At 42.6% G+C, this 12,373-nt stretch overlaps 1 protein-coding gene across 3 annotated transcripts in view; it reads right to left on the bottom strand.

Moving 5' to 3' along the window:
* GRAMD4 (GRAM domain containing 4) overlaps window positions 1–12,373 on the bottom strand; it is a 199,819-nt gene that overhangs the window by 72,869 nt on the left and 114,577 nt on the right. For all 3 annotated transcript variants that reach the window (XM_056573695.1, XM_056573696.1, XM_056573697.1), the window contains exons 5-6: window positions 3,391–3,449; window positions 487–622 (exon numbers count right to left, since the gene is read on the bottom strand). In XM_056573695.1, coding sequence (XP_056429670.1) covers window positions 487–622; window positions 3,391–3,449 — 195 coding nt within the window. The remainder of the gene's footprint in view (window positions 1–486; window positions 623–3,390; window positions 3,450–12,373) is intronic.

Genomic DNA, 12,373 nt, shown 5'->3' with positions numbered 1-12,373 from the left:
GATTCTGCTGCACTGTGCACACAGCGGAACTTCCGTGCCAGATGTTCATGTGCTGATGGCACAGGGCGGCTACAGTTCATTGAGGAGACCACGAATACCAACATATACTGTGACGTACTAAAGCAGAGCATGATCCCCTCCCTTCGGAGACTGGGTTGCAGGGCAATATTCAAACATGATAACCAACCCAAACACACCTCCGAGGCGACCATTGCGCCTTGCTAAAGAGGCTTAGGGTAAAGATTGTCTCGCTATGCGCCATCTAGTTTAACCCCTTATCACTTCATGACGTGTGTATGTGTGTTTGCATGTTTTGATCAAAAGGTACACTAACAACCTGTTCATTTTTGAAATTATATTGAGATAAGGGAATGGTTTAACCTCTGCTAGCAATGTAAAATGAGTGAAAGATGAAGAATTGTCTGGCTAGAATAGTGCAGAGCAGTGTGCCAACTTAAAGTATATAAACTGACAACTTAAAATTACCTTCGAGCACTTAGTGGCTCTTCTGTTTCAATTGTGTTCTCTTCTGGCTGAAACCGGAAATCCTCAATGTATTCACCGAATCGATCGTAAAACCATTTCTGAACTCTAGAGCACATTGTTTGTTTTCTGGGATTATCTTGGAAATAGAGAAAATTCAACAGATAAAGTGTTATATTTGCAATAAAGACTTTTAATCTAAAACTACATAAAATCATTCAGCTTCTTTGCAAATATACTTCTTCGAAGATCTTGTGCTGCTTTATACTTGCTTTCTTCTCCATTATGTCAGAATTAAAACCTCAGTGCAATGCACTGTAGGATTTCAGACTAATGTTATGCAGCAATCTAAAATTAATGACCAGTGCAGAAAAAACTGCATTGTTTTTCTTTTTTTACTTTCTCTTGTGATGTGATTGGAGAAGAAAACAAAAGCATATAGCACAGGAAAAGGAAAGGAAAGAATTTACAAGGTTATCCACTTTTTTAGGTAATTATATTTTTGAATATGTAGTGCACACTAGGGCTGGGCGGTATACCCGTTCATACCGAATACCAAAATTTTTGTGCTGCACAATATGAATTTTCCCCATACCGCAATACTGGTTTGGCCCCTCCCCCTCGGGAATGAATTATCATACCCGCTGCGCTGTCCCCACATCGGGGAACTGATCATATGTGACCCGCCAGCGCTGTTCTGCTCCCCGCCTCCCCCCCCCCCCCAAATCATGTGACCCGCGAGCGCTATTCTGCACCCCCCTCCCCAACCCCCCCAAAATCATGTTACCCGCCAGTGCTGTTCTGCTCCCCCCCAATAAATTATCAGCCCAGCAGGGTACTACTCACATATGTCACCTGCAAGCACTGCCCTCCTCCTCTTTGTTGCGGGCCACCGGCGCTGGAACTCTATACTGTACGCCAGTGGTCTCCAACCCGCGGATTTTGGAGGATTTCCTTTCTTAAATTTGGCAGATAAATCTCTGAATGGGGAATCGTCATTCTCCCTGTATTCAACTATACGCTATGGCAGAGAGCTCCTTATTATGTTTTCACAGCACCTGTCTCCAGCCCGAGACCCAGCACCATAGATTTATGTTACACTGGGTCTTGCGCTGTGGAAACATATTGGAAACTTCTGTATCATAATACATAGAAATATTCAGCAAAAAGTGGGGAAAACGGCATCCCATAAAGCGAAGCGATTTAGACATAATGACCACAATTCTGCATGATCATAATTTGCCTAAAAACCCATCAGAGGTACCCATTAAATACCATGTGAAGCCTCATATCACGACAAGCTCTCTTTATCACTGACAACTAGGGTTTTACTATGAAATGCTGCAATGATCCAGGCTGAGAGACAATTCCCTGGGGACAAAGCTCTGTTAAAAACAAAGTTTTTTCAATAGAGCTAAAGGATTTGCAGATCAGATGTCAATAAAGGAAAGGGGTATGGCAATATTTCTCAAAAAAATGCGAAAACACATCAAAACTGCACATCTTGTGAATTGACCCCACATGACTTGAGTTTCTGGCTAGAGGTAGATCCTGATCTAGTTAAAGGGGTACTCCGCTTTACTCCTCCAAAGGATAGGGGATAATATATTAGATCGCGGGGGTCCCACCGCTGGGGACCCCCACGATCACCGGGCCAGCAGCATCTGCGTCCGAAACACGGAAGCTTGCAGCTTCCGCGTTTGCGACGTCACACCATGCCCCCTTCATTCATGTCTATGGGAGGGGGCGAGACAGCTAGTACATAGCCGCCACGCCTCCTCCCATAGATGCGAATGGAGGGGGCATGGCAGCTTGCATCGCCAGTCATCGGCCATGGAGTGAAATTCACTCCATGCACCGAATGACAGGGGTGCCGCAGCAGAGATTATGGGAGTCCCCAGCAGCGGGACCCCTGCGATCTAAAATCTTATCCCGTATCCTTTGTATAGGGAATAAGATGTTTAGAGAGGAGTAAAGGAGAACTTCGGGATAAGAAAACTTATCCCCTGTCCTTAGGATAAGTTAAGTTTCAGATCGCAGGGGGGGGGGGGGGGGGGGTCAGACTGCTGCCCACCCCCGTTCTCCCGTACAGGGCCCCGGCTGTCAGCAGCCAGGGAGCGTGTCCGGCCACCGCGCGACACAGCAGCCGACACGCCCCCTCAATACAGCTCCATGGGAGAGCCAAAGCTCTGCATTCGGCAGTCTCCACCTCTGCCATAGAAATGTATTGAGGGGTGTGCCAGCTGCTGAGTCATGCAGTGGTCGAAACACGTTATTTCAGCAAAGAGCAGAGGAGAGACGTACTGGAGATCAAAGGGGGCCCCAGCGGTCAGACCGCCCACGTTCTGAAAGTTATCCCCTATCCTTAGGATAGGGGGTAAGTTTTCTTATCCCGGAGTACTCCTTTAAGGGAGGTGCAGCAATGAGACTCCACCCCCTCTCTACAAAGCCAGAGAATTTGTGGGACATGTAGGCAGCATTACAAGATAATTTCAGTGATTAACTAGGGATCAGTATCGCTGAAAATCCATACAAGAACATAATTCTCCAATATTAGCCTATGCTGCACTATATATGAAAAAAATAATTTCCAGGGTGCTTCTTTAAACAATATTGGCGTATGCCACTTCTCACAGTCTATGGGTGCATTTATATGGCCATAACACACCTAAAGATTAAGTTACATATTATGGCTGCAATACTTAGAGCTCCCACTGTTCAAGTTAACCAAACTTAAATCACCATAAGATTCTATGATAATCTACGTATAGTTCAAGGTAAAAAAAAAACATCAAACAACAACAACCATCTAACTAGCTTTCTTTTAGGCTTATATAAATGGTTAACTGTATATTTATTGGTTAGTAAATCACACAACTATATGCACAAGTTTGCTGGCAGAAGTACCTGCACCATTGTTCTGAGACTGCCCCTTTGAAGATGGTTGTGCCAGAGACTCTTCACTTCTGAAATAGAAAATAGAGTTAACGTGATTATCAAAGTGCTCAGGCCAGCAGATGGCAGACTAAAGGCTTTCAATTGCTGTATGCAACTAAAAATGCATAATTGTACTTAAAGGGAAAAAAAAAAAAAACATTTTAATCAACTGGTGCCAGAAAGTTAAACAGATTTGTAAATTACTTCTATTTAAAAATTGTAATCCTTCCAGTACTTATCAGCTGTTGTATTCTCCAAAGGAAGTTCTTTTCTTTTTTAATGTCCTTTCTGTCTGACCACAATGCTCTCTGCTGACATCTCTGTCCATTTTAGGAACTGTCCGGAGTAGGATAGGTTTGCTATGGGGATTTGATCCTACTCTGGACAGTTCTTAAAATGGACAGAGGTGTCCGCAGAGAGCACAATTTTCCCATACTGCCATGTGTAGTTTATTTATGGTCTGATATTAAAAGGCTACAGTACATAAGCTGTACAATTTCCAAGGTGTGCTAAATGGGAAAACATTTGGTAACATGAATATTTTCTAAGTAGTCCTTAATCATACCAACCTTCAACAGGTCCACAACAGTAGGGTTGCAGCCAAATTTGCAGTTTGCCTTCTCCCATCCTACAGTGCCACTAAGGGTCACTGATAGTCTACTCCAGGGGTCCTCAAACTACGGCCCGCGGGCCACATGCGCATTTACCCGGCCCGCCGGGCGTTTTTGAAGATGCTTTCGGAACACAAGGATGCCTCCGTTAAGTCCCTGCGGCCCGCGTTTACTTTAAAAACAGGCGCACGCAGCGAGGTGACTGACGTCCCATGCGTGCGCCCATGGCAACCGAGCGGAGAAGCAGAGAAGAAGCAAGGACGCGCGCTGGAGGTAAGTGCTTACCAGCGGCGCGTCCCTTCGGTGTTCTGACCACCGATCCTCCGGTCCTGCTATGGCGGGAGCGATGGTCGGAACACTGAAATGGGGCAGTACACAGGCATACAGCCTCCAGCCATACTGTATCGCTGGAGGCTGTATGCCTGTGGGGGAACATACTGCCAACGTAATTTGGGGGACTATATTGCACCTAATGTGGGGGACTATACTGCCAGCCTAATGTGGGGGAACATACTGCACCTAATGTGGGGGAACTGTACTGCACCTAATGTGGGGGGAACTATACTGTACCTAATGTGGGGGGAACTACCCAGTCCCCATTGAAATACTGGTAAGTTTGTTGATTTAACTTTACTTGTTCTTCATTTTAATTATTGTATTTATTCCCGTTTTGTTTCTTCACTTGAAAATAAGATATATGCAGTGTGCATAGGAATTTATTTCTTTTATTTTTTATTTTTTTTTAACTCTGGCCCTTCAACGGTCTGAAGGACCGTGAACTGGCCCCCTGTTTAAAAAGTTTGAGGACCACTGGTCTATTCCATGACACAGCCTCTTGCAGAGATTCTTCAGCCGCTTAATCTAGATCTGCCCTGTGCCTGTGTGTCCCAAATTGGCAATAAATATCTAAAAGGACCTAGAATTAAAGTGCTCTCAGCACCCCTTGGCTACATTCTCCTATTGCTCTGTGGCTGATGACCATTAGGGGCAAGTGACCATGATGAATTGCTCGACCACCTGCAACTTCTGTAGTGTGGCCTGCAAGTCAGAACTGAAGTTCTTCTCTGGAGCTATGATTCTCCAAATATCCATCTGTACAATACACAAGCAATCTCAGTGCTGTGATGGTAAATGTGGTGCGTTAGGTGTAAGTACAAGTCTATATAATGCCCTACAGACACAAATAGGTTTCTAATGGAAAACACAAAGATAATATAAACAGTCAGGTCAAGAAGTATTTGAACAGTTACAATTTCACATTTAGCCCCTTTACACTACCACACCTGAAACACACTCATCAATATGTGACCGCAGTGCAGACCTTCAGCTTTAATTCTTAAGAACTAACAAATATTCTGTTTAACTGCTAAGGAAATACTACTTTTTCTGCTTTACAACACATATGACAAAAAAAAAAAAAACAGTATTCAACTATGTTGTTTTTGTAAGTAAGAAAATGTTAAACTAGCTAGCTATAACTATGAAAGCAGGAAAAACTGGCAAGAGCAAGAATCTGAATAATTGTGACAATGGTCAAATTAGGATTGCGAGATGGCTAGATCAGAGCACCTCTGAAGAGGCAGGTCTTGTAGGGTGTTCCCATTATGCAGTAGGTAGTACCTACTAAGAATGATCCAAGAAAGAACAACATATATTGTCATGGGCACCAAAGTATCACTGATGCACGTGCCCAGTCTGATTGAATGCCAGAAATGTTAATGTTAAAGAAGTTAATGCTGGCTAAGATAGAAATATGGCAGAACGCACAATGCAGAGCAACTGACTACATAGCCACAGACTATTTAGAATACACCTGCTGACCATTGCCCGCCGCAGAAAAAGCCTACAATGGTCATGTGAGCATCAAAACAGGATCATGAAGCAACAAATTTTCACATTGTTGCCCATAGCAACCAATCAAATTGCTTCTTTTATTTCTCAGAGGCCCTTTTCAAAATGAAACACTCAATCTGATTGGCTGCTATGGGCAACTGGGAAACTTTTTCTCTGCACAGGTTTTGATAAATCTCCCCCTAAGTTCCAAGATCTCAATCCAATCAGGCATCTATGGGATGTGCTGGAGATATATAGGTCCAATCCATGGAGGCCCTGACTCACAACAAACAGGACTCCAATGAGAAAGCAGTCTCAAAAAATGTGGCTCACTTTTGATATACTATGGGAGGCACTCATCATTGTAGGTGTAAGTGAAGCACCTTTTTTGTGTGCTGGTAATGTGTAGGAGCAACAAATTTAGTAAATCACAGAGCATTTGATCAATTTTGTGCAGGTCACATTTTCTGAAATTTCTCTCTTCACATACACCAAAAGCTAAATCTGGACTGGTGTAGTTTAGAGACTTTTTGGTGGTTTTGTGCCTTTTGACAAAAAGGCGCGGTAGATAAAACCCTTCCATATCATGGGTAAACACAATGATAAATGCCGGCCTATATGCCAAACAAGTCCATAACAGAATTATGCGTGTGCAGTGTTGGTACAAGTTGCACACCGTTTACGTTGCTGGGATATCAGTTTGCAATAACTCCAATAGGGCACTTCTAAAATACCTGTTTCAACACCTCTGCCAATCTGGCTTTATAAAGAATAGCTTGAACATCACAAAACTATATTTTAATGCATCTCGAATACTCGGGTACCACATAGTTATTTCAAGTGTGACAATAGCACACTAATTATATATATATATATATATATATATATATATATATATATATATATATATATATATATATATAAAACTCAATGTGTCTGTGTATGTATGTATATATGTGTGTGTATGTTCCAGCATCACGTCTTAACGGCTAAAGATATTATGAAACTTGGCACACATGTTACTTATATGTCAACTACAAACATAGGATAGGTAATTTAACCCTTATCCACCCCCATTTGCAAGGGTCGGGGTTTTTGTTTAAAGTCCGATACAAGTCAATGGGAAATATATGTTACTGCATAACTTCCAAACGGCTGGAGATATTTTACATAATACTTGGTCACATGTTCCTTATATGTCCACTTAAAATATAGGATAGTTAATTTAACCCTTAACTAAACCCATTTGTGAGGGTCGGGGTTTTTGTTTTAAGTCCCATGCAAATCAATGGGGAATGTATGTTCCCACATAACTTCCGTACGGCTGGAGATATTTCAATAATACCTGGTACACATATTACTTATAGGTCAAATTAAAATATATGATTGTTAAATTAACTATTCCCACACCCTTACATAAAATATGGGTTTTTGTTTCAAGTCCCATGCAAGTATATGGGACTTCCAGTACCTTACACCATAAGTTCCGCTCTGCATCTCCTGGTGAATGTGTCAATCCAGCTTGCAAGCCACACCCCATCTCACAAACAGAGGAGGTCGGGACAGGAGGTCGGGATATGACAACAATATATAAGGACGGGATATGAAGTGAAAAGCTTCCTCCTTTGTTGATTTTCCTTCCCAACAAGGATTAGAAAGGAAAAACGGGCAATGCCAGGTACTCAGTAAGTATGTAGATAAAACCAAGCCTATTTGGAATATTTTTATTTTATTTTTATTGTTCAAAATAACGTTTTTATTATCAATATGTATCATATACAACAATGACAACAGGGCAGTAGAAGAAATATCTCGCCAGTATGAACAGGTACTTACAACATTGTAAATCACAAAAAAGTCACAGGTGGCAACATCGTCCCACGGCATCTGAAATGAGCTCCCACATTTAGTGCAATCAAACTGAAACTACATAGTTTAGAGGTAATAGACAGTCATGAGAAACAGTATCTAGCTAAGTGAGCAATGACCTCCGAAGTCCAACGGAACTAGCTGGAGTGACACCTGCTCGTAGCTGTGGGACAAACATACAAGTGGAACAGGGGCTAGCGTGAGGCAAACCTGAGACTAAGAAGGTGGCAGGGGTTTGGAGGAGAAGAGGGGGGCAGAGGGAGAAGGAGGAAGGGAGGGAAGAGGAGAGGGAAGGGAGGGAAGAAAGAAGGGAAGTACAAGGGACATGGGGAAGGAGAAGAGGAAGAATAAGAGAGGGCAAGCAGGTCAAAGAGCGAACCAAGTGAGTGGGAAATAGAAAGGAGGGAGGGAAGAATAGAAAAGGAAGACAAGAGAAGAGAGTAGCTAGGACCACAGGCTGAAGGCAGCATATAGTGAGGTTCTCTCGTGGCGCACATACCTTTCCGGACCACTCCCCAACCGTCGATCAATCATCCCCTCGAGCCATCCAAGTGCCGGGTTCTAAAATCGGGCGAGGACACAAAGGCCAGCCAGGGGGCCCAAACCTCATGAAATTTGGTGCATTGGCGTCTGGAGTCCGCCAGTAGCTCCTCCATTCTACAGATGTGCGATACTTCCCTAAGCCAAGATGAGTGAGTGGGGGCTATAGAGGACTTCCAGAGTCTGGGAATTACTGATCTGGCAGACAGTAGTAGGAAATGTGTTAGTTTGGAAGTAAGTTTGGGTGCGTCTCGCGGCAGGATCGAGAGTAGTATGACAGCCGGGTCCCGTGGGAGGGTTAGGGAGGTGAGAGTGCGGATCGTATCCAGGACGGAGGCCCAAAAATCAACAAGCATAGGGCAAGACAGCCATATATGGGTCATGGTACCTCCTCAATGTCCACATCTCCAGCAAGAATCCGAGACAGATTGGTAAATAGGGGAGAGGAGAGCAGGAATTCTATACCAGCGGGAAATGATTTTATAATTAGTCTCGTGTATCCTGCAGGAGATGGAAGATCTATGACAGAGGGTCAATGCATTGCACCAATCAGCATCCGAGAGCACACTGCCAATTTCCTTTTCCCATGCTGTACGGAAAGGCAAAGGAGCGGAGGAACCCGTACCCAAGAGCAGTGAATATACTACGCTCACAGCATGGGGAACAGTATTGGAGGTAGCACATAAGTTTTCAAAGGCAGTGAGCTGTCTATGCAGATTGAGGGAGGTTTTGTTGCAGCTATAGAAGTGCTGTAACTGGTTGTACTGGAAGGAGTGCAGAATAGAGTGGGGAGCATCGCCTAAAATGTCCGGGAGGGATTTCAGACTATCATCAGATAGGACAGAAGAGAAAGTGGTACCCTCCAATCTATGAAGAGATAGAAATGATGTGGAGGAGAGGGCGGAATATTTATTTTTTACTTTTTGCAATCTTTTATGAAAGAAACTGTAAGTCTGTTTTTTGTGTGTCTATTTCTATATTTAAAAAAAAAGGCCTTAGTTTGTCTCCAAATTCTCAAGCATTAGATAAAGGGGTTGTCTTATTTGAACTGCTTCCTCTCAAAATGAAGATTACCACAAAAAGCAGCAAATCACAGCAGTACTGCTATTACAATCTCTCTCAGTAAGCTATTCCTGTTTGGAATGATGATATGACCAAGCGCAACTGAGCGCCAAACACTTGCCCTGTAAATGTCTGGCTTGTAACTTTGATTACAAATAAAGAATTTTTTTTTTTTTTTACTTCCCATCACTGTGCTGGACAACTTTGTTGCTGGCAGGCCCGCAGGACAGGTGAATTAAGTGAGATGAGGTAAACTGTTACCTAGCACAAAAGGTACTACAGGGTTCAGGGAATATGAACTGCAGGAGGTCTATTAAAATTATGAAAATGATGTACCTAGTGCTGTAGGATTCATGGAAAATATTTTCTTACCATTATATTGGTAAATTTCAATATGCAACTGGGATATGCAAATGGTGAAATCCCCCTACATTATATGTCCAACTCCCTCCCCCCCCCCCCCCTCTTTCATGTCCTATCCCCCTTAATATGGTGCTAGGGTGTAAGGGGGGTGGGGAATTAAAAAAACAAAAAAAATTATGCTTACACTAGCTCTGATCCCACGTTGATCTACCACAGATCCCATTCTCCTCAGAGCGCTATGGTGTCTCCTGTGCTTCCTTCTTCCAATACAAGCAGCTGGTTGCAGGACCTTCCAGCTCAGCGAAACAATGACAGGACATCTCTGGTTGAGCAGGAAGATAATGAAACCAGCTGCTTGTCTCAGGAGAGGGAAGCACAAAGACGACCCCGGAGCCCTCTAAGAACAAAATCTGCAAAAGAACAACAGGGGACCAGGGCTAGGTAAACCCCTTTTTTAGGTTTCTCCTGCACCCCAGCAACATATTACACACACTGGGGTCAGGTGAGAGGTAGTGGAGACGGGAAACATGGGAATCAGGTCTGGGGCCAGGCTGCTACCAAAATTCAATGGTAATGTAATAATTGCAGGATTTTGCGGGCACATAATCACAGCAATTACAAGAGGCTAATATTGAGATTCACTTGTTTTTGTGATAAATCGTGCGGCCCAAATTTGCACCTATTAAAATCTTTCTTGGAAGCAATTTGATAGATTTTAATGGAACAATCAGGGCTCCATCTATCTGCATTACAAAATTCAATAAGAAATATGAAATGGAGGCATATAAAACAGGCAACCCCTTCAAGATGATATACTTTATTATCCAGTTACATCAATAACTGTCTTGTTAATGGTTTAGGATTTAGAGAGTAATTTGGCTCTATATACAGGCATTTCAGAGTCGTAATGCAGAAGAAAAAAATATATATTATTTCAATTATCAAATATTTGCATACATTGTATCTGATCATTGTAACACAGAAAACAAATATTTATAGGTACAAACCAGACTGCCGAGAAAAATCAATATGTAAAAGAATATGCTGTTCTGTGATTCATCTAATTTTACATAATTTATATGGACGGACCTTCTTATGGAATGATGCAGATGGATTCTAAGGAGAGGTGGTTAATTAAGCTAAAGTGGGGTGGTAGGCTTCATAAAAGCCATGTGACTACCAGTATCGCGAGCATATATAAACAGCATTAAAGCGTACCTGTCAGATCCCCCCCCCCCCCCCCAAAAAAAAAAAATGTTGCTAAGTACCCCATCCTGATCATGTATATTTTTATGTGTCTACAACCTATATTTCTATCAGAATTACCTATGTTTACTTGCCATCATGGCTCAGTGAGGTTTCTGTCCATGTAGAGGCATGGAGCATGTCCCTCTTCTCCTCACTGATGACTCCTCCCCCTCCTTCACTCTACACTGACTCACAGAGGGTCGGGAGTAAGCACGGCAGCTCTGGACCTGCCTGCAGCCCTGTCAATAACTCGTGGTGTACATAACTTGTTGATGACCAATGGACACTGCAGGACTGGTATGTGCCCCAGGGGGCAGGGGAACCCCTAATGGCCTTTTTTTGACAGTTTTTTCAGTATGAAATACTGAACATTTTTATGAAAGCAATTGCAAATCATATAGGGGGAGATTTAGAAAAAACCTGTCCAGAGGAATAGTTGCTGAGTTGCCCATAACAACCATATTGCTTCTTTCATTTTTGAAAAGGCCTCTGAAAAATGAAAGAAGCAATCTGATTGGTTGCTATGGACAACATAGCAACATTTCCTCAGGACAGGTTTTGATAAATCTCCCCCATTGTTTTTGCAGCTGTATCTTGTGTAAGTTATTGTATCTGACAGTGCCCATTTAAGCTCCCAAAGAGCAATAACCAGAGTACATCACAAGATAATTGAGAAGTACATGTTGTGTGAGGAGAGGACAGAACATGCACCAGTTTCTATTTATAAACTCTTATATCTGAAACATTTCACCAACAGTGTAACATAACAGTAATTGTAAGTACATAGTATCAAAACAACTTGTTACAACGACACAGCTCAATAAAAATTAATATTTGGCTCCTAAGTAGACTTAAAAGGGTACTGCTGGTGCCAGAAGGTTAAACAGGTTTGTAAATTACTTCTATTTAAAAATCTTAATCCTCCCAGTACTTAGCTGCTGTTGTATGCTCAAGAGGAAGTTCTTTTCTTTTTGAATTTTCTTTCTGTCTTACCACAGTGCTCTCTGTTGACACCTCTGTCCATTTTAGCAACTGCCCTGGACAGTTCCTGACACAGACAGAGGTGTCAACAGAGAGCACTGGGGTCAGACCAAAAATAAATTTAAAAAGAAAAGAACTTCCTCTGGAGAATACAGCAGCTGATAAGTACTGGAAGGATTAAGATTTTTAAATAAAAGTCATTTACAAATCTGTTTACTTTTCTGCCACCATTTGATTAAAAAAAAAAAAAAAAATGGTTTTCCACAGGAGTACCCCTTGTGTCACAAGAATGCCGAGCGCGGCTCTGTTCCCCGTCCCTGTCAGCTCTCAGGGTACGGGAACAGATTTAAAAGCCTCGCGCACAGCTAACGTAGTACTGCGCATGCGCAGTACTACGCAAATAGCGTAGGGCAAACGCCAGGCTCCTAGCACTGCCTACGTTAGCC

Source organism: Hyla sarda, chromosome 4, assembly GCF_029499605.1.
Source record: "Hyla sarda isolate aHylSar1 chromosome 4, aHylSar1.hap1, whole genome shotgun sequence".
Taxonomy (NCBI): Eukaryota; Metazoa; Chordata; class Amphibia; order Anura; family Hylidae; genus Hyla; species Hyla sarda.
Note: the sequence above shows the minus strand (reverse complement) of the source record. Positions and strands in the feature narration are given on the sequence as shown.